This window comes from Pseudonaja textilis, chromosome 2, assembly GCF_049901715.1.
Source record: "Pseudonaja textilis isolate UNSWEBS1 chromosome 2, rPseTex1.2, whole genome shotgun sequence".
Lineage (NCBI taxonomy): Eukaryota > Metazoa > Chordata > Lepidosauria > Squamata > Elapidae > Pseudonaja > Pseudonaja textilis.
In genome coordinates this window covers 113,801,387-113,824,399 of record NC_141991.1, presented here as the reverse complement: position 1 = coordinate 113,824,399, position 23,013 = coordinate 113,801,387, and the positions used below count along the sequence as shown (strand labels likewise).

Genomic DNA, 23,013 nt, shown 5'->3' with positions numbered 1-23,013 from the left:
CTCTTCTTCAAATTTGTGTCTATTAGAATACTATTCTATGTCATTGTGTGCATTTGCACTCCAGATATGTGCACTTTTAAATAGAACCACTTATAGGCTCTATCTTTGAACTTTGTTACTATATCTTTTTCATGGTTGCATAAGCCCCTATCATAATCTACAAACCTCCACTCTAATGTTAAGATTTGTTACACATATAATCACACTTTGCAATTTTATAGACAGAGAATAGATTTAAATCAATTTTAGTTTGTAAATCAGCAATCAAGCTTGATGAAATAAAAAAAAACACTAACAAATCACTAAAAAAGCCAGTCCTCTGGTCCTGGTGACCGATCCTGATTGGACCCTGTAACATTATCCTTGGACATGTATATTCATTCATGAAAAAACACTAAGGTATAAAAAAGCTAATGGGGGTTAATAGATAAGAAGAAATAAATCATGTTAACTTCAGTTGCTGGAATTTGGGCTGAAGGATGAAACATATCAATTAATTAAATGATAAATCCTTTACCAGTCTCACGGTATTTTAGGATAACTATCACTGCAAGCAACACTGCCATCTACTGTCTCAGCTGCATTGTGATGTTTGTTCTTTTTTTTAAATGCTGGCATGTACACACCGCTGTTGCTTATAAAATGCAAATGCCAGATGATTGCCACTTTCTCATTTTAGCTTTCAAATGTGAGGTTGGATCTGAACAATTACTACAAAACTTTAATACAACAAAAAGCTGTAGAATCAATAGCAGGCAACATCTTGTCAAATATAGTACCGGTCCTCACCACAATGCCTAGCCACATGAACCTTTGGTAGGCTGGGTACAGAGCCAATTATTATTTTTTGTACTGATATTCCCATTTTTAGCGTGGGAGCAAAATACGGCTGACTTGGTGGGACGGCTGTTTTTTTCTGGCTATACTTATTTCTATTTATTTAAAGCCACCACAGTCCTATTAGAGAAGCTTAAGAAACCGGTTCAAAGTCAACTTGTGAACTCATGATTCAAGTCCAATTTCTGAGCCACGGTATACACAGTATCTACAGATAAAACAATAGCAATAGCAATAGAATTTAAGACTTATACCCTGCTCCTTAGTGCTTTACAGCACTTTCCGAGCAGTTTACAATGTAAGCATATTGCTCCCAACTAGCTGCATCCTTATTTTACAGACCTAGGAACAGAAGTGGTATTCAGCAGGTTCTGACCAGTTCTGGAAACTGGTAGCAGAAATTTTGAGTAGTTTGGAGAACCAGCAAACACCACCTCTGACTGGAGATTTTACAGTATCCTTCCCCTGCCACGCCCACCAAGCCACGGCCACAGAATTGGTAGTAAAAATAATTGAATCCCACCACTACCCAGGAAGGATGGAAGGTTGAGTCAACCTTGAGCCCCATCAGGACCAAACTCCTGCTGTAGGCAGTTAGCCTGCAATACAGGTACTCCTCGATTTACAACCATAATCAACCTCAAAATTTCTGTTGCTAAGCAAGATAGTTGTTAAGTGAGTTTTGCCCCATTTCACAACCTTTCTTGCCACAGTTAAGTGAATCACTGCCAAAGTTTCCCGATTAACTTTGCTTGTCAGAAAGTCACAAAAGGTGATCACATGACCCTGGGACACTGCAACTGCCATAAATGAGTCAGTTGCCAAGTATCTGAATTTTAATCACATGATCATGGGGATGCTGCAATGGTTGTGTGAAAAATGGTGATAAATCACTTTTTTCAGTTCCATTATAACTTTGGTCACTAAATGAACTATTGTTAAGTCGAGGACTGCCACTGCGCCTCACTCAATTCCAAAGATGGATGACTGGAGTCCAGATGTGTTTGCTTTTTCCCTACACATCTGATTTCACGGGGTAATAATGTTAAGAGTCCCACAAAACCCAGGTATCCTCTGTGTCCATCAGAAACCACTCTCAAGAGTTCCTACATTAAATGCAACTTGGAGTCAAGCTCTTTCATTTGGCTCTATGGACGCATCCAGGCAGCTTCTTTGCTACCCATGCACATGTATTTTTCCATTCCAAATCCAGTCCTCTGATTTCCTGGTGGTCTCCCATCCAAGAGACCCGATGCTGTTTGGCTTCCCATCTAATGGCAAGATCGACCAGGAGCTTCCCGGCATATCAGGAGGACCCCAGTCCAGCTAAGAATGTTTTTTGGTTTTTTTGCAGTATCCCCATCTCCTCCCACCAGTGGGAACCACACACACTTTCTAAGCTTTCCTCCTTCAAATACAAATGGAAGACCATGTGCATTGGCTCCGCGAATCTCTCTTCGTAGCCCCAGCGCCGAGCATCCTCTCCTTGGGCTGCCCTGACAATCGTTTATTCCCTAGCAAGCCGCTCCCGTACCAGGACCCGCTCTTCTCATCCCCATGGCAACAGCGAGGCGCACCAGCAGTAGGAAAAGGCGCTCAAGAGCTCGCTCTCCCTCCCTCCCTTTCTTTACGGCGCGTCGTAAACTGTCTCTGCAGCCCCTTGTGCTTCCGCCAGCTCCGGTCGACAGCCCGGGGAGAGAGAGAGAGAGAGAGAGAGACAGACAGACATAGAAAGCCGTAAAGCAGCGCCTCTTCCCGCGCTTAGTAACGGGTGGCGTTCCGACCGCTGCCTTGGAGAGAAGGAGGAGGCGGGGTCAGAATGGAAGCTCCGCCCCTTTGGCTTTGTGGCGGGGTGGTGGGGCGCGACCTATGCCGGATTTGGGGGGCGGGGAGTGAGACCAGTTGCTTGCCGGTTTGCGATTTGGGACGATTTCGTTTCCCGTCTCGAGCATTGCCTTGTCTATTGTGAAAGTCTGTGTGTGTGTGTGTGTGTGTGTGTGTGTGTTGTGCGTGTGTGTATGTGGGTGGGTAGGTGGGTGTCCTTCGGGGTTTATTGTTCTCTTCGTTCCCACCGGAGGCGCCGGGGCTGGAGTAGTATGGCCCGGGTGGGGCGGCCCCTTGCACGCAAGCTGACTTGCTCCGTTCCCACGTGCTTTTGCAGACGAGGCGGGGTGATACCTGAAGGGCTCTCCGGTTCTACCCCCACATCTCTCTGATTCCCCTTTCCAGGCTGGCAGCGGCAGTCATGGCCCAGGTGGGGCACAGGGTGGATTACCTGGCGGGATTTTGCTGCCCGGTTGGGGGATTGGCAGCCGGGAAGCCCCGCGTGCTGTGCCACGAGAACCAGATCTACCTCTCCAATGGCACCGAGTACGTCTATGTCTACGACCAAGAAGGGCGGCTGATGAAGGTACGTCTGGACTGGCGCTTGGTCCTGCTAGCCGAGCCTCCTCCTTTCAGGGCCAGGAGCCATGGGGAGATACCAGACTCTGGAAATCAGGTCAGATGCTGAGGAGGCAATTTTAGGACTGATGGAGTGGCTGAAGGAGGCAGAGCCTCTAAAGATCCAGACAGCAGCAGCAGTGTCTTTAAAAGTTTGAAAACACTAGTATGTTAATAATTGCAGGATCCTAGCTGATCTCTCTTAACCTGGTTTACTATCTTCCATCAGTGTACAGAACAATGCATTGTTTAAGCACTGAAGACAATTACAGGTGCAATTCACGCTGCATCCTTTAGCGCTAGCTTAAAGCTATCTTCTCCACTCTGACAGCTTCCAGATATAATGAAGTACAATTCCACTGCTCTTTACTTAGTGTATGATGGGGATTGTTGTCCAAAGCATCAGAGGATGCTGGGATGGATTAAATACCACTACTGTATGTCTGCAGCAGGTTGCTGTATCAATCAATGACCTTGATTGATCTAAGAAGCAAAGCAGGGTCATCCCTGTTTAGTATTGGGATGGGAAACTTTTAGGAATTTCTGGTCTGCAGACCAGACAGGGAACTTGAAAATGTGTTCTGCAAGAATGCATTGGCAAACCATACCATACTGTTGGCAAGAAGGCTGCATGGGTGTACCCAAAAGTCTCTGTAAATTGAGTTTGACTTGGTGGGTAAAAACTGATTTGAAGACATGCCTTCATTTTCATGGTAGCTCTATTTCCCAGTTTGTAATTTTATCTTGAGTTTTATTCAACACCATAAATGCTAAAAATAAACATGTTTATGCAGCACATGAGCACGAAGTGAATTCTATACAGATCTATCTTATGTCACTAATCCTAATTTAAATACAGCATTTGAACTAAAAAGAGAAAAAGTAGAACAGCACTGCAACACAATAATGTTATCCCGTACAGCATGTTGAATTTCTCTGCTCCTTCCCTTCAGGAGACTCAAAGATAGAAGTAGTAGTGGGTTTGTTTAAGAGTCAAAAGTACTGACAGAAAGCAAACTCTTGCACCAGAGGAAACTGTGTAAAGAAAAGCAGTAATAGCATGCAATGTACCTTTTGCACAGTGGGAGATAACTTAGAAGTTTGGGCTACAAAATCTCTAATTTGTCATGTTTCTGGGAGCTAAGGAGTAGTGCAGAACTTCTGTAGGCCACCAGCTAATCTATCCCAGTCATAAAAGATGTCCTGACAGTATGGAAATCCATTCTGTGATTGGATTGTGACCAGTATTTTTTTGGCGAATATACATGTGCCAGGTATTTTTTTTATTGTTCATCATTTTAGGACGCTTTCAAAACACATTGGTTTACATTTGCTACCAGGAACCAAAATATTTTGGTTAAGTGCTGGAAGTTGTTTTTCTGCATGTGAATTTTTAGGAGAAAAGCAAGACAGTGGGAGAAAATGAAGTTTGCTTTTCATAGTTCTGGATCAGAGCAAAAGATATACCACCTTCTCTTTATCCATACTGTTAGCTCCTATGCTATTCCTGATAAATGTAAAACTTGATCAGAAATGTAGCTGAAACTAGGGCGTTGTGTTTTTCTTTCATTAGTCCCTTGAGCTTCTAATCTGTTATTTCTTTAAAAAAAGCCTAGTCTGCTTCTTACAAGCAGAGAACAGATGAGTGGAATGCGCTGCTAACATAGCTTGTGTGTGTGTATGTGTGGGAGGCTTAATAATAAGAGTGGCACAGTAGTTCAGAGAAAGAACCAAAATGAAATGGATCCTATATGGTTAACCCAGACTGGTTTGATGCTTTGTTTTCTGCCCTCCCCATCACATTATTCTAACTGGAGCCCAAGATCACCCAAGTTCAGTCCCGCTCTCCCTCCTCCCCACTTTATCTGGTATTTTACATAAATAGTCTGCTGGAAACCACAGCTTAATGTTTGAAAGAGTCCTTGGGTTATTAATTTTTCTCCTATAAAATTGAACAGGCAGAGATGATGTGTGAGATGCAGAGATGCTCTTAACTGTTTAAATCCTTAGTTTAGATTTTTCTTGATGATTTTTTATGATATCTTTTTCACCATAGCAACCTTTGGTAGCAAATTGGTTGTTCTTCATAAGTCACCTACGTGTAGCATCAAATTCTTGACATCAATCTGTGGTGATTTCCCCCCCCCTCTTAAAACTGTCCTTACAAATCTGCCTTTTGTCTCTAGAGTAGTCTTGTTGAACTAGAAAATGAAGGTTATGTTTTCTATTTGCTGTATTGGCACAAGTGATACATATATGAAATATTTTCCAGTGTTGCATAGATTTTCCAGTGTTGATTCCTAGATTTAAATCATACTTTCACATATTAAAGCAATGTTTCTGAATCTCAACAATTTTAAGGTGGGTGGATTTCAACTCCCAGAATTCCCCAGCTGGTAAACTGGCTAGGGAATTTTGGGAGTTGAAATTGCATACTTGAAACTTATTGAGGTTCAGAAACCCTGTATTAAAGACACTCCTTTAATTTATTCTTTTGATTTTACCTCAGAAGCCTATTTTGATAATAACCAGCTGAACCGTGCACACTTTCCACTCACATAGAGATAGATAACAAATAGGTTAATATGCATATAGATTATTACTTTCTCATAAAAATGATAAAAATACAGATTTTGCAGGGCTTTTTCATGCAGAGATGATACTCTGTTCTCTGTGCTTATAATACTGTTGCAGCTTTGACTGCAGACCGATGTTTGTGTTGGCTGCTGCTTGTTCTCTCACTGCTGAAATGATAGCCCCCATCTTGGATATAATATGCCACTTGTTCAGCAACGCATCAGCAATCGTTAATGGCTTAAAAGGAGGAATGACATGCAAAATAGCATACTCCTCTTATTGCAGGGTATGCATTTGGGTGAAAATAGTAACAACTGCACATCCTCAGATAAAGAAACAAAACAAATAATCTTTACTTCAAGCTTCCCTTGAGTTGAGAATGAAGCTCCTTTTAAATCAAGGAATATTCAGAAAATGGCTTCAGACTAGATGTGCCAAGGTGTCTTAAATGATACTCGGAGGATCCTGATTCTGCACAAGACAGCAACTTATTATTTGATTATAGTAGATTCCTATTCCATCATAATCTATCCAGTCCTCAGTGGCGGTTAGTCCTTCAAGGTAGTCCAGGCAAGAGGCACAAACAGGAGTAATAGCTCTCTACTTCTGTTGTAAGTCTGCACACATTTCTCTCTTCCTCTCATTTTAACTTTCCAGACCTCCCAGAAACAGGGAGTAGTTGCTTGTTTCTCCTGACAGAAGCACAGGCGAATTTCATAGGGTGCTGCAGTTCTGCCAGTAACCTGTTGCCAAGCGTGAAGGTCTTTGTAGATTAACATCCACGCTTTAGTTTGCACACAGAAGCCAATGAGCAGCCAAAGCGGAGCCTGCAGTAACAGAGGTTATGGACTCCTCAAGTGATGTCTGGTGGTGAGCATTTGATCCACTGCTTTCTCTATCAACGGAAGCTTCCAGATGGTGATTAAAGGCAGCCCTGTGCATTGTGGTAGTTGAGACAGGTGGTGATATAGCTCAGCTTTTGGAGAGACAGATTTTCAATCTCCTCGTTGTTTTGGTTTGCACCTTTTCACCAGATGAAGTTTGTGGCCTCCGTGGGTGAGGATTACCAGCTTTTCACCAGCATTGTGTTCATGATTTTGACAACATGTGGCATGAGGGGAGTGAAATTGAGGTGAAATTTCTCCCACTTAACCTACAGGTGGAGAAAAGCTTCACCTACTCAATGCTACTTTACTAACAAAGAAACAGTACCAATAATAATTTTTTAAAAAAATATAAATTCAGTGGTGTAAAGACTCTTAATTCCTGTAATGAAATAAGTGTCAAGCACCAGGATAAGGTTACAGGTAGATCTCCTTTAATGATTGCCTTATTTAGTGACCATTTGAAATTATGACAGTGTTGAAAAAGTAATGGTTCTCACATGTATGCCTGTCACAGGATCCCCATCAGAGGTGGGATCTATCAGTTCGCACCTATTCGCTAGAACCAGTTGTTAACATTCTAAGCAGTTTGGAGAACTGGTTGTTAGAAGAAATTACGGGCCTAATCCTGTAAGGAAGGCAGGAAGGAAACATTCTGGTGTTGCTTACAGAAACTGCCTCTTCATTGACCCTTATTACATTCTTGGCAGGACTAGACTTTCTGTCTCAGGAATGTGTCTGGAGTTTTTTTTCCCCTCCTTTGCTGGTACTTTACTTGTGTGGAGTGACCATTCAAAGTTACAATGGCACTAAAAAAAAGTGACTTATGACCATTTTTCATACTTACGACTGTTGCAGCATCCTCACAGTCATGAGAGGCCAGGCGAGGAGATGTGTGCCTTCATGTGAGTGATATTGAGTTGGCCATACCCAGCCAATAACATGACCACTAAGCTACACCCACCACCTAAGCCATGCCCACAGAACTGGTTGTTAAAAATTTGAATCCCACCCCTGATCCCCATGTTCTCATAATCAAGATTAGGGTACTTTGCAACTTGAGGCGGGGGTGTTTACCACTGTCACAGCATCCCGCTGTCATGTCATTGTCATTTGCACCCTTCATAGTTGTCTTCTGACAAGCAGAATCCATAGAGGAGCCAACAGTAAAATCACAAGTCACGGCCATGTGCTGTCTCACTTAATGACTGTGGCAGAAGTGAGGGAGGGATTTCATTGTGGCCCTGTTATGTTTTCCTTAACAACCCTGTTGCTTAGCAACTAAATGAGGACAGGTGCTAGTTTGATAGTAAATAATGCACACTTTGGCTTATCTGGAACCAAAGCAGATTTTATTAGGGAAGATCTTCCCTGCTCATTCAAGGGCTATTGATGACCAGTTGGATATATATTTATGTGCCCAGTCTTCCTGTGAGGTCTAATATGAGTCTATAAACCAGAAAATGGGCTGTAAAAGATGTCTGCTAATGCATATTTTACCTCCCTGAAGGCTTTTTGCGATCCTCCTTCCTGTTTTCTTCCTAGGCTGTCTACAGGTTTCCTGATCAAGTCTGGCACGTGGAGCTCTTGCCCCTCCACCATCAGCTGTATATTCTCTGTGCTGGAGTTGGCATTTATTGTGTGTCCTTGGACTATCAAAGCAGGTGAGGGATGGAATGTGATTGCATTGAGTATTCCAAGCTTCCTCCCCTGCCTAAAATTCTTGAATTAAAGGCTGGAGTGATCACATAGACTAGGAACATAGAATTATAGGGTTGGAAGCAGGGGTGGGATGTTACCGGTTCTGCCCGGCTGTATAGAACTGGTAGCTCTGAAGAGCAGCAGACACAGAACCGGTGCTGTGTCTGATGCTGTTTGGCCCACCTGCCGACCCGGGCTCTTCTCTGACCTTTATTTCCTGCTTTTTCAATCTCAGCTGCTTTGCACGGCACAACCTAATAACCGAACCGGTAGTAACACCAGTTGAATCCCAACCCTGGTTGGAAGGGATCTTGGAGACCCTATACCATTCCAGACAAATGGCGGTCCAGTATTTTCTTGAAACCCCGCAAGTGATGGAGCACTTGTAACCTCTGGATGTAAGGATAGGATAGGATATATGATAGGATAGGATAGGCCTGATATGTTGATCGGATGTGGCCAATCGAACCTCTTTTGAGCCTACAGAGGTCAGATGATTCATAGAGAAATCTGATTGGGAGCTTTGGGAATGATCTTGCTGTGGATGTCATCTAACTCCTCCCTTAGGCTAGTCAGGAGCTATGCTTATAATAGGGGGAGGGAATGTACGCAAAAGGGGTTTGAAGGAAGCAAGCAAGAGATAGCAACATGAAGCTGCTCTAAAAGGCATCTCTAAAGTAGCGGGGGGCGGGGAGAAAACTCAGATTCTTTGGAGAATGCAGGATGTTTCCAGACGGTTGGGAGTTAGGGGTAAGAGGAACAAAGGCAAGGATACCTTAAGTTAGGAGAAGAGAAGATGGTTAAGTTGCAATACGGGAGGGGGCGGGATGGGGATATGACATTTTCAAGAAGAATCACTCACGCATCTCTGTTACTAGATTCTGGGCCAACAGCAATTTTCAAACCATATTCAAGAGGCCAAGAAGCACAGTGTAATAAGCACATCTTGGTATTACAAGACATGTGCCACCAACAGCAGCTTGCTGGGCAGAAGTTCGGCAAAAGCTGAATACGTGTGGCATCTTTTCTGTGTCCGTATTGGATTTAGGAGGATGTGTTTATTAATCGGGAATGTGACCTTAAACGTGGTATATCACTCAAATCCTGTACCCCAGACCCCCCCAAAGAGCAACAAGACCATCTTGCCCAATGTTACACACCCAGTTTTCTGTCAATGTCAATCAGAATAGAGCTGGAAGGGACTTTGGAGGTCTTCTAGTCCAACCCCCTGCTCAAGCAGGAGACCCTAATGACTATCGAATCTCTTCTTAAAAGCTTCACTGATGAAGCACTCGCAATTTTTTAACAGCAAGCTGTTCCATTGGTTAATTGTTCTCCCTGTTCTCCCCTAGACACTTGGAAAGGCTAACCAAACATGCAATCCTGAGCATTGACTAGAATCTTGGCATTGTGGAAATCAAGGTTTGTCTTTTCCTTTCCCCACTGAGCTTGCGTGGGCAGTATCTGTTGGGCAGTGTTGAGCATCAAGGTTTAGCGACCATTGTCTAGACCAGTATTGGTTCAAGTGTTCTCTGAGGACCTCTGGAGCTCCACCAAGACCTTCTCAGGCTCTGTGAAATCAAAATTGTTTGCCAAATATTAAACTTATTGCAAAACTTTAAAGCAATGTCACGCTTCTCATTTTTTATTTGTTAAAAAATGCAGGGTTTTTTCATGAAAAAAATTACATCAGTGTCTAATAGGTTTAATATTGTTATTTTTACATGATTTGATGAATAAATATTTCATGAATGTGTCCATTTTAATTTTTAATATGGTAAATATTGATATATAAAATCCATAAAAATTGTAAGCTCTTTTAGGATTCTCTCTAGCTTTTAAGCACAGGAAGAGGTCTTAAGAACAAAAAGTTTAAGAAACACTGGTCTAGACAACAGATTTCCTGATGATTTGCTAGAAACTGTGGTTAGCATCTTCAAAGGCAGGATAACCATGCAAAAGTCTGGTGAAACATCAGGAAATCGGTTGTCTGGACCAGGGGTCGCCAACCTTTTGGACCTTAGGGAACACTAAGCTCATAATTTTAAATCCCACTGATCAGAGACCCTGGGAAAATCCTCAAAAAAGTCCGCAGGAAAATTCCCCACCCCATTTTCCTACCAATTGATCATTCTTTATTTGGGATCACAGGATACTGTCTCCAGCTCTGTTGTGGGGGGGGGGGGATGAGCGAGAGAGACTTTTAGCTTCATGCAAGGAAAGCAGCAGAAGCAGCAGAAGTCTTTCTCTTCCCCAAACTCCATCAGAAATGAGTCTTTGCCGACGCAGCCTCTTGGAGCAGGAGGCTTTGCAGAGTCCCAAAGACTCATTTCTGGCAGAGTTTGGGGAAAGAAAGAAAAACTTTTGCTGCTTTCCTTGCGTGCAGCCAAAAGCAGAAAAAGAAAGAAGCAAAAAGAAGCAGCCCGGTGGCCAGGCGAGGCATGTGGGGCAAGTTCCTCCCCTCCGCCCTTTCCCCCCTCCTCTCACTACCTCGTGTTGTTCGCAGTGCAAGACAACGCAAGCCTTGTGTTCCCGAGGGCCATGTAGGCGGTACAGCCTTGTGTTCCCACGCAGCCTGGATTAATTGCTTTGGGGGGGTGCTCTGGGAGTGACATTTCTCTGCGGATCACCAAAATTTTCTCGTAGACCACTGGTCTAGACCATGATAATTAAATCCTGAAGCTCAACACCTTCCTGAGGTTGCCTTTCCTTATCGAGTGAAACTGTTAATACCATCACACAACACGTGCCAACAACAGCTTCACACTTTGCTGCTTTTAATGGAGGCTGGGTCAAGGAGAGCATTCAAATCTCCCTGCCAGTCCCATTGACCCAGATAGAGCATCTATCTAATGTAGCCTATAGGAACACATTAGAAATCTTCAGGGAGTCCTGTTCTTGGCTCTCACATCTAGGTTGTCCCTTGGCTGTTTTTGTGTGTTTTTCTGCCATTCATTCTTTTGCCATTCTTTTCCAGGTTCCAAGCAGCTTAAAAAAGAATTCTTGTCGGCAAAAAGTAAAAAAGTAATTAAGGGGCTAGAACTTCCCTCCAGAGGTGTTGTTCTGTCCGTCTTAATCCAGCTCTCCCCATTTCTGAATCCAGCTCAGCGAAGCGGATGCTAAACCTTCTGATTTGCCAGTGCTATTTCCGAGTTTTCTCCCTTTGGCTAGTCTGAGAGGTTTTTCTTGTTTGCTTTGAAGGTTAGTGAAGCAGACGGATGGCGAGGAAGGCGATTGCTTTTCCAGCATTTTCCCCATGGGCTGTGATGCCTGCGCTCTCCCTGATGCCACACTTTGCACCTTCACGCTGCTCAATGATGTCTTGGTCACCCTTTCCCAAGTCCGGGAGAAGTGGTGCATGAATCTCCACAAACTCCCAGGCCCTGAGAGCCAGGAGAAATTGCCACATCAGCCAGTCAGCCATGTAGACATCACCACCAGCACAAGCAACGATGGCGATATGTCTTTAGCCCACTTCCTCCCGGTGCTGTGTTGTGCATCTGCTCCTGGTGCCAGTGACCGTTGGGAGGGACTTCGCCATTCTGGGGGGTTCGTGTTGGAGGAGCCCCTCTTCAGCCTCCTTTTCGGTGTGGATGCTGCCATGCTAGATTCTCCCATGATCCTCTGTGGCTTCCCCGATGGGCAGTTGTGTTCAGTGCCTTTGAAGGCCCTAAGCTCCCCTGGAGACCACGGTTGGGAAGACTCGCCCGTCAAGATCCTTCACCATCTGGAGGAGCCAGTGGTTTTCATTGGGGCCCTGAGGACTGAACGGAAATCCCTGGGTGTGGAGGAGAATCCAGCCTATGGAGGCTTGGGTTGTGACTGTGTTGTGGCTTTGGGACACTATGGTAAAATGGTGGCCATCAAGGCCTCTCAAGGAGAAGAAGTCAAAGTCCCAGAGCTCCGGGAATATTATCTACAAGGACCAGTTCTGTGTGCAGCCTGCAGTGGGGGAAGCTGCATGTACTACAGCACCCATTCTGACATCTACGCGGTTGACTTGGACAGCAATACACCTGAGGCTGAAAAAGTGGAGGCTCCGGCAGGGACCCTTCCTTCAGCTGTGTCTCCTGCCAGCTTGAGTATCTGCAGCGTGGTGGCGCTTTCCTTATCTTCCCGGGAGTCAGAAGGTATTAATTAGACCATGAGAACAGGTCCATGGTCTGGAATGGTAGAGTAATCCTACCAACCTGTCTGGACACATCCTATTGAACCTGTCAGACAAGTCATTTAGCAACCATTCAAAATTATGACCTGGAAAAGGAGACTTATGACCTGAATTGCAAGTTCTGACAGTTGCACCCGCCCATCCCCCATGGTTATGAGGCAGCACTTTGGGTGTCTGGCAGTATGGATGCCTTCATGTCCATTTGCAGTGTCCTACAGTCACGTGACCATGCTTTACGATGGTTTTCCAGTTTTTGGCAGAAACCACGCCACAGCGAACAAGGGGTTCACTTAACAACCGCAGCATTCACACTTAGGACTGCCGTGTTCGCTTAGTGACTGCTGAAAAAAAAAAAGTAAAATTGGGTCAGTCACAAATGGTTTTATGATCATTACAATTTACAAGCATTGTGAGAAGGCCCCATTAAGGTTGCAACTGTAGAACTACCTGCAGTAAATTAGGAAGAGAAACAAATAAGACACGAGGAGGACGTAGTCGTGTGGACAGAATGTATCTTGATCCAGGCTCAAGTGCTGGTTTGTATTTGCACTTCTTTTGCTGAAAATGAATTTGTCCATGGTACAGTTAGTCCTCAACCTATGGCCACAATTGCGTGCCAAATTTCCATTGCTTAAGCAAGACGATGATTGTGAGTTTTGTCCCATTTTACAATCTTCCTTGCCGCAATGGTTAAATAAATCTCTGCAGCTGTTAAGTTAGTAAAATGGTTGTTAAGTGAATCTGGCTGTGAAAAGTGTGAAAAACAGTCATGCCACTTTTTTCAGTGCCGTGATAACTTCAGATTGTCAGTGAACAAATGATTGTAACTCAAGGACTACCTGTTTTACCTCAGAACAAACGGGGATCACATCCAGAAAAGCTCAAAAGAAGATTTTATTTAACGCTGACCTTTTCTTGGGCCCACAATGGCCTTGACAAAGGAAAAAAAAAACCCTTTTGTCTCTCCTTAGGTTGGCCAGGGCAGCAACTAAATGTGTTACTACATTGGGCTTTTGAGGTGGCTACATGAAAGAAGAAAGTTGTGCGCTCCTTTGTTCCAACATGTGTCAAACAATCCCTGAGCTGCAGACTTCAGTCAGGAGACAGAGATTCCTAGGCAATCCATCCTTCAGCTTGTGGTATTGCTGAGAGACCTTGGCAATCATTTAAAGCTTTTATCCAAGATTGGGCAATGTTTGTGTCCAAGGCTGCCTTGAGCAGCTTCCATAGCAAAACACAGGGGCACCAAAGTGAGGACTTATCTGGGCAATAAGGTCATCACACAAACGTTACCATGATATAATTATGTCTCAATGTTTGACCCAGTAGATAACTTGCAGCAGGGGAGAGGAGTTATCAGTACCAACATGTGGTCATTTATCCCCAGACACTCATTTGGTGATAACTACAGCTCATGATCATATAAAGGGGGTGATTGCAGGTAGTCCTCAACTTACGACCACAATGGAGTCCAAAATTTGCATTGCAAAGCAAGACAGCGGTTAAGCGAGTTGTGCCCCATTGGGCAACCTTTTTTTGCCACTATTGTTAAACGAATCGCTGCAATTATTAAGTGAATCCTATGGTTGTTAAGGGAATCTGGCTTTCCCCAGACATTGCTTGTTGGAAGCCAGCTGGGAAGTTTACAAATGGGGATCCACATGACTGTGGAACAGAGTGCAGCTGTCATAAAATACATCTTGGTTGCCAAGTGACCGAATTTTGATTACAGACCATGGGGATGCTGCTACGGTTGTAAGTGTAAAAACAGGTCATAAGTCACTTTTTTCCATGCCGTTGTAAACTTTAAATCACTAAACAAATGGTTGCAAGTCGAGGATTACCTTTATGTCAACTTCACAAATAAGATTCTCCAGTTTTTCCTCCTCTAAGAGAAGCAGAAGTTCTCAAGATTTCCTTTCTCCCACCCACCCCTTTGTAATGACAATAACACTTTCTCAGGTCTTAGAGGTAGTGCACCTCCAGCATATTTCCCAGGGATGCCACTGTGCCTGTGGACACTCTCGTTTGCTTTAAGACTTCCTATACTTCACGAGCTTTTCATTTTTTAAATAAACAAATAGGGATTAATGAAAAACTCTTTTAGGGTGGAATTATTATTTTTTTAAACGGAAGCTGGCATGCTGTAATGTGATGTCACAGGCTCCAGTCCAGCATAATTTCCAGGAACATCTCCAGGCTCCAAAAGAACTTTTTTTTTAAAAAAACCCATAAAAATAAAAGTATGTAGCCTCTTATCTAGCTGCTCATGAAAATGACAGAAGTAAGTAAGGGTTCGAAGAGTGCAGTCTGCAGGAGGAAGAGCTGGCCTACTGGTCAATTGGTGCTTTGTAACCAGTTAGTTCCCCACGCAGCTATTTTGTGAACGGGCAGGTTGCCCAACTCGCAAGATGTTCACTAAATTCCAAATCTGCCTGTCATCCACTCCAGGCTAAGAGATCCTGGGCTTCTATTCTGGTTTTCAGGTGCAGCGTTCTACTTCAAAACGGAGGGAAGGCGTTCTACCGTGTTTCAGAAACTGTCATCTGAGGGGCAGCAAAACTGAATTCATAACTAGATTCGGCTCTGTGGTTGCTTAGATTGCCTAGCCTCAGACCAGCTAAAAAGTTTTCTTTGTTTTATATCCCGACTTCATTATTTTTATAAACAACTCAAAGGGCAAATATACTTAATACTCTTTCCTTTTCTTATTTTCCCCACAACAATCATCCATGAGGTGAATTAGGCGGAGAAAATCACCCAGCTGGTTTTCAGGCCTAAGGCCAAACTAGAACTCGCCATCTCTTAGTTTCCATCCTGGTGCCTTAATCACTAGACCAAATTGAACTCTTTGTTCCCTTTCCTACCCCTCTCCTCATTGAGACCATTTTCTGTGGCTTGTTCATATCATACTAGCCCAGTCAGACAGGGGTGTCTTGATTTGAGGTGACAGAGCTCGGCCCTTGCAGTTTTGAGGAAAGACTGTATGGTGATTATATGCTAGTGTGATAGTTTGTTTTGGGTTTTTGCGCAGAGAAAAGCTTGAGGTCAGCTTCCATCAACTCAGCCCCATGAAGAAAACAGGAGGGTAGAACTCAATAATTCAAGAGCTCTGCCTCCTTTCAGTAAAATGGCTCTGAAATGCTGTGACCTGGGGAGGCTAAGCAGTTCGCCTCCTTTTCTTTCTTTCTTGTGCAAAACATTTGCATTGAGCTTGCTCACCATGCCAGAGGCATTCAGATCCTGCATGCAGGAAACAGACTTCTCTTCTAGCAAGGATTGGGAGGCCATTTGTCTCCCCCTTGAACACAAAGGAGGGGAAAGGGTGGGGGGGCGGCTGCTCCAGCTACCAACAAGGTTTAAGGAAGCAAATGACTTTGCACCCATCCTTGTCATCACCGGGGTATTTGGCAGGTATGGTGGAAAGGCCTTGCCTAAAGGTGCTGCACTATTTATTTTGCCCAAAAAGAAAAGAAAAGGATAAGAAATGGGGATGTTTTGTTTGTGTGGACAAATTGTAGTGGTGAAGCGGTTTCTGAAAGCAGCAGGGAGGAGATTTAGAATTATGCAGCATGTGAGAAGCTGGTTCTCTGGCCCACTATAAGCTTTATTTTTAGTGCTGCTTTAATTTCTGAGCTGTTAATAGAGTTTTTCTCCTTCAACCTTCTGTACATGCTAATGAGATCCAGCAGCAAGCTTTCTTTTAAAAGGCTCTATTCAGGAAATCCAATTCTTGGTTCAATCCCAGATCTTGTTGTGGGGGTCAGTTGTTACTGTACCTCTTCCTTTCCCCAGAGGCTCTTTCTTCTGTTTCGGAACCCTAATTCCTTGCATCTTAGGATGAAATTGTTCTATTCGGAAAGAGTCATTAGCAAGTAAAATGAAGCATTCAACTAGGATAAGCATTCTGGAAGGGAACGTAGCTAGATATAAAGTTGCCCTTCTCTCTCTTCCTGGAAGTAAGTTTTCTGCCTGCCATTTATCCCATTTTCTTGTTCTCTCCACAACTTTCAGCATCATTTCCCACTTTGATCTTTTGAAGGGAAAGATGGTCTGTCTGCGGTACCTATCTTCTAATTTATATCCCATCTTTACTGTGTTTGTAAACAACTCAAGCCAGCGAACATATGTACTGTTCCTTCTTCCTCCTAATTTCCCCACAACAACCCTGTGAGGTGGTTTGGGCTGAAAAAGAGTGTGGCCCAAGGTCACCCAGCTGGCTTTCATGTCTTGAACTCACAGTTTCCCAGTTTCCATGGGAATGAAGCATTGGCCTCTGGCAGCAAGCAGTTTGGGATCTTGCTTTTGAGTGAGAAACGGTGAAGAAGCAGCAGCTGCCACCATCTTCTTCTTCCGCCGCCTTTTCTTTGGTCAGCCCCTGAGTCTGCTGTGTTTTTTTTTCATTCTCCAAGCTTCTCCTGGGGCTACTGATTTTCTCTGCCCCCTGGAGTAGGGGAGTCTATAATGGCTTTGTTTGCTTCCAGCGACTGAAGTTACTTTCTGTGCACAGAAATTAATCTTAGCTCTTCCAGGAGAGGCTGAGCGATGTTCTCTTCTTGTAGTTCTTTCTGCAGGCCGAGAAGAATTATCCCTAAGTTAATACACAGGCAACCCAAATTTAGGCTGGATGTACACCCACACCAATATGCCACTATCCATATATGTACAACATAGCCAGTACACTTTTTATTCCCTCTTTAATTCTCCTGTGATCTTCTTTGCCCTTGTTCAACTTCCTCCCTCCAATGCAAAATATTTTCTGTCCTCGGTCCCCTTTCCAAGTTACTTTTTATCTTTTTCCTGTATAGGTGGGCACGTTTCCAGATAAAACACTGTGCTGCAGCCACCTGCCGTTTTATTGTAATAAATGTGGTGGAGTTGTGGTTTAATTGGCAACATGCCTGCTTCTCTTCTCTCTTTTGTGAAAAGGAAAGATTCTTTTGAATATCTGGTGCAGCAGGGATATTGAGGGGCATGTGCACAGTCAGAGACAGGTATTTCAGCTTTTTGTTGCATCATGAAAGCTGTCTTCCAAATTCTGGTTAGATTGCCCATTCTTTCCATCTCTAAGGTCGTGTAACTACAACCTCCAAACCAGCATAGTTATTCCAGAGCTTTTAAAGACACATGGTTCTAAGACAGCATTTTTCAAACTTTGCAGCTTTAAGATGTGTGGACTTCAGTTCCCAGAATTCCCCAGGCATCATGTTTGCCTGTTTGTAAAAACTGAATAATTTTTTTTTGCGTTGGTAGTGGGGATATTGTATGTGGAAGTACACATCCTTCATGGTCTGGACATTTACATCCTTGACTTACAACAGTTGAGCTCAAAATCCCTCTTGCTAAGCAAGACAGCTGTTGAGTGAGTTTTGCTCCATTTTACAAGCTTTCTTGCCACTTTTGTTAAGTGAATCACTGCAGTTCTTAAGTTAGTAACATGGTTGTTAGGTGAATCCAGTTTATTCATTTTGCTTGTCAGAGGTGACCATATGACCTTGGGACACTGCAACCATCATAAATATGAACCAGTTGTCAAACATCCGATTTAGATTATGTGACCATGGGGGTGCTACAACGGTCATAAGTTTGAAAAATGGTCATGAATCACTTTGCAGTGCTGTTGTAACTTTAACGGTCACTAAATGTATGTCTGTAAGACGAGGATTATTTGTATTTATTAGGGTTTTTTTTTAATCCCAACTTTATTACTTCAAGGCATACATAATACTCCATCCCCTTATTTTTTCCACAACAACTCTGAGGTAGGTTGGGCTGAGAGAAAGTGACTGGCCCAAGGTCACCCGGCCGACTTTCATACCTAAGGTGGAACAAGAGCTAGAACTCACAGTCTCCTGGTTTCAAGGCCAGCACTACACTAGACTACACAAATACAAGAAGTTCACAGGTTTTAAAAGCAGTGACATTTATTTATTTATTAAATTTCTAGGTCGCCGATCTCCTCTACAAGGTGACACTTGTAGGGGAGGTGCAAGAGATTCCATAGGAGGTGGATCAGGACAAAAACTAAATCTGATTTCATTTACTTTTGAATTAATTTAAAATTCAATGTTATACAATTATCATTCCATTGAGTGATGGTAATATTGATTATCCTTCCATTGAGTGATGGTAATATGGGAGCCATTTTAGAGGTCCTTCATGAAGGCTCTTTAGGGCTCTATGTAACTTCAAGGTCTGTTTCCCTGATCTACTGCTGGGAAGGAGAACTGAAATCTTCCTCATGGTGTTAACTCTCTTCTCTGCTTCTCTCCTCTTCTTCTACATTGCCACCATGCTCAGGAGAATCTGAACTTCTGGCTCTCTCCGCCAAAGGCCGCCTCATGACGTGTGGCTTGTGCAGCCCAGATGATACACAGCCGCTCAAGATGAACGCTGACAAAGCTGGGCAGAGGATCAAAGAGCTCCTGTCCGGGATAGGCCATGTCTCTGAAAGGTAAGAGATGGCCTCTCTGTGAATAGCATCCCTGCGTGTAGAGTACACATTTGGCATTTTTGCGTGTGTGGCTTGGGAAGCTCACAGGGAAGCATTTGCTAATGCCACCTCGATTGTCCTGCCTGAGCAGCCTTTTCTGGCACAAGGATTTGATGCTAAACCCTGCAGTGGGGATGGAAGGGTGAGCCACAGTATGCTCAGTTAATGGGCAAGGCAGGAAACGTGGCAGTAGTGGCTCAATGAATGAAGATGACAGCTCGGCTCCAGGTTGACTCAGCCTTCCATCCTTCCGAGGTCGGTAAAATGAGGACCCAGATTGTTGGGGCAATAGGCTGACTCTGTAAACTGCTTAGAGAGGGCTGGAAAGCACTGTGAAGCAGTATATAAGTCTAAGTCTATTGCTATGCAGGAGACTGTGTTTGAGGCGGCAGTGCAACTGGAAGAAATAGAGGCCTAAGGGCTTCTGGAAGAGCAATATAGGTAGTCCTCAACTTACAACCACAGTTGAGCCCCAAATTTATGTCGCTTAAGTGAGAAATTTGTTAGGGTTTTGCCCCATTTTACAAATTTTCTTGCCACAGTTGTTTTAAGTGAACCACCGCAGTTGTTAAGTTAGTAACACGGTTGTTCAGTGAATTGGGCTTCCCCTTTGACTTTGCTTGCCAGAAGGTTGCAGAAGGGGATCCCATGACCCCGGGACCCTGCAACTGTTATAATGCTGTCAAGCATCCGAATGTAAATCATGTGACCGTGGGGATGCTGAAACCGTCATAAGTGTGAAAAATGATTTAAAATCACTTTTTTTTCAGTGCAAGTTGTAACTTTGAACAGTCACTAAATGAACTGTTGTAAGTCTAGGACTACCTATCGATTCTCTGCAGCTTGCTTTGGAAGTTCTCCTTGAGAACCAGCCTGCAGGCTTCAGCAAGGGGTGGAAGTGAGTCCAGTGCATCACTTGAGACTTTGAAGAAGAGATTGGATTGCCATTTGTCAGAAATGGTGTGGGGTCTCCCACTTGGGCGGCGGGGGGTTGGACTAGATGACCTACAAGGTCCCTTCCAACTCTGATTATCTGTTATCTGTTACCTCCGGTCACTTGGCTGAGCCTTCAAACAAAGCCACGCCAAGGGCCAGCAGTTTCCAACATCTTCTGACCTGCAGGTTTCCCACTGTGCATCTTGTCTTTCGCCTATGAATTTCTTAGGCAGTTTTTCCCGCCAGTATTATTCAACTTTTCCTTCTCTTCTGATACCTGCAGAGTGTCCTCCCTAAAAAAAGCTGTGGACCAAAAAAACCAAGCTTTGACCTGCCTGAACCAAGTGATGAACGTGAGTGCAGCTTTGCTTTCGAGCCAAAATGGTCTGAAGCCCATCACTTGCACCACCGCTGCTCATTGGAGCCATATGCTGGTTCAGGACACCTTGACAATCTCCTGCATCTTGGAAAACGCAAGCGAATGCAGCCTGGAGCGGGGCTGGACCTTCTGTGTCCAGCTTTTCGCCAACTCCTGTGACTTTGAGGAAACCACTTCGGATTCTGCCACCACCTATACCTTCCCTATAGATCAGCTTCTTCCAGGGAACAAGACAGAGGTGACCCTTCCAGTCAGCCCCGCCGAAGGCTCCAAACTGAACCTGCCTTTTACGGTCTCCTGCTCCCTCTACTACAGTTTGCAGGAGATCTTAGGCACCGTTTCTGAGTCCACTGAGCTTCTGGATGACCTCTTTGCAGACGATTCCCCTGGACTTGCCCTGGACAGAGACGGCATCTGCCTGCCCTTGAGGGAAGACACTATTGATCTCCTGCAGTGCCTTCGCTTGGATGACAACAAGGGAATGTCTGAAGCTAGCCCACCTGCTGTGGCCATTTCTGTCCCCGGGGATCCAGTTGAAAACTTCTTGAAGTTATCTCTCAAGAGCATGGAAGAGAATGATGAGCTTGTCCCAAAGGGATTGAGTATCATTGATGAAAATTACTTGGCTCCAACTGTAGCTTCCATCAAGGTATCCTCTGAACTGCTGAGAACGTCCTTGAAGGACTTCTGTGAAGGTGTGTGTTACCTGCGAATACTTTTAAACTCCCTGTCTTTTGTCCTCTCCTTGACTTTCATTAGGTTTAGCACCTCCAAAGCCCACCCGCCTTGACAGCTCCCATGGTCTGTTTGCCCTGAAAAGAACAGTGTCTTTTATTTGCAAGGCAGCTGTTGTGAGAGACTTGGGAGGTCTTGCTTGTCAATGGACCAGTTAATAACATTCTTGGCTGAGTTATGTGATGATGGAACTTCCTATAATCTCTCTCTCTCTCTCTCTCTCTCTCTCTCTCTCTCTCTCTCTCTCCCTCCTTCCCTCTCTCTCCCTCCCTCCCCCCCTCTCACGCACACACACAAACACGCACACAGCACAATTCTAAAAGAAGGGTTGGGGCTCTGTGGCTCTGCAGATGTTGCTACACAACCAGCCAACACGGCAGTGGTGAGGGATGCTGGGAATTGCAGTCCGGTAGCATCCCATCGCAGTCTTACAGAATCGTTCCCAGAATCAAAGAACATCAAACTAATAGGCTGAAAGCCAGCAATAAGCCACCTTCGTGTTTTAATGAGTATTCCACCATCAAAAAAGCCTGCAAATGACTCCCAGATCCTTTGAGTTGGCAGGGGACAGTGTTGCAGCCAAACCCAGTGATAGAAGCTGGATAACTTTCCTCTTGGCAATTAAAAAGAATGCAAGTAGTACGCCATGCTCATGAGCAAATCCTCATTTCCGGCTAATCCTGAAAATTAATTTCAGCCCAGACTAGAGTGGATGCTTTGCCAAGACAAGCAGTAAAGTGTTTTCTAACGATACTTTAAAAAATGATATGATTTTGGATATACATTTGCACAATGGTTTTCAACAAGGTAGTGTTGCAGGGAGGAAGATGGCGAGGTTTGGAATATTTTGCAAGAATTGCAAGCAGTGATAGACAGGGATTGTAGATATTTCCTTTGTCTATCTTACTGGAACAGAGATCCAATATCTATCAGCAGTATAGGTTTTTAGATCTGTTGTGTTTAAATATATATTAAAAAATTGGAGACTGCCTCTCTCACTCATAGACAACTTGGGGGGAGGCTACAATTAAAGCATAAAATTATTGTGCATCTTTTTCTAAAAAGGCCACTGGGATTCTTTTATTTATATCATTGTGACCTCAGATCCCTAAAGGTGGACCCTTATATTCAACAGGATGTAAAACAATTAGTTCAGCCTAACATCTTTATTATGATGTCCTAGATTTATGTCTTTGGAGATTCTCAGTCAGCCAGGTCATGGTTGTCCCAAAGGTGCTTTCTTCAAAAGGTAATTGGACTTTTCTTTTTCCTTGAAGACGTTTCGCTTCTCATCCAAGAAGCTTTTTCAGTTCTGATTGAATGTTGGAGGATTTAAGGGTTTGCATTCCTTGCAGCCATATGGTCAATAGCACGCTTTCTGAGAGTGGAACACAGATAAACCTCCAAGTGACTTCAAGTGACTCTCAGAAAGAGTGTTAACCCTTCGAATGCAAGGAATATAAATCCTTCCATTCGCCACCATTCAGTCAGAACTGAAGAAGCTTCTTTGGGTGAGAAGCAAAAAGTCTTCAATGAAAAACAAAGTCCAGTTGCCTTTTGAAAAAAAGCATCCTAGACTTATAGACCCTTAGGTATGTTTGGAAAGCCAGTAGGAGAATCGGGGAGTGTCAGCCTGGTGTCCCCAGGGATCCTCATGCTCTTCAGGTAACAAAGATTGCCCTTCTTTTGTTCTCTTTGCCCAGATGTGTCGCTGTGCTGTGTGGTGCTGCGATGGCTGCTGGCTGAAAATGCCGAAGCGGATGCCCTTCGGAGCCAGGAGGTGGCAGTCATGCAAGGCCTGGCCCCAGATGGAGGCAAAGTGCAGCTGAACATCCGAGAGGCAAGGAAGGAGTTGTAATTG

At 44.0% G+C, this 23,013-nt stretch overlaps 1 protein-coding gene across 5 annotated transcripts in view; it reads left to right on the top strand.

Moving 5' to 3' along the window:
• The first annotated feature begins 2,462 nt into the window (after nucleotides 1-2,462).
• FAAP100 (FA core complex associated protein 100) overlaps nucleotides 2,463-23,013 on the top strand; it is a 37,329-nt gene continuing 16,778 nt past the window's right edge. For 2 of the 5 annotated variants that reach the window (XM_087924998.1, XM_087924997.1), the window contains exons 1-6: nucleotides 2,934-3,247; nucleotides 8,286-8,404; nucleotides 11,643-12,571; nucleotides 18,910-19,063; nucleotides 20,322-21,112; nucleotides 22,856-22,992. In XM_087924998.1, the coding sequence (XP_087781124.1) occupies nucleotides 3,083-3,247; nucleotides 8,286-8,404; nucleotides 11,643-12,571; nucleotides 18,910-19,063; nucleotides 20,322-21,112; nucleotides 22,856-22,992 (2,295 nt within the window). In that variant the 5' untranslated portion in view covers nucleotides 2,934-3,082. The other 3 variants (XM_026701754.2, XM_087924996.1, XM_026701755.2) reach the window with 3 other exon arrangements.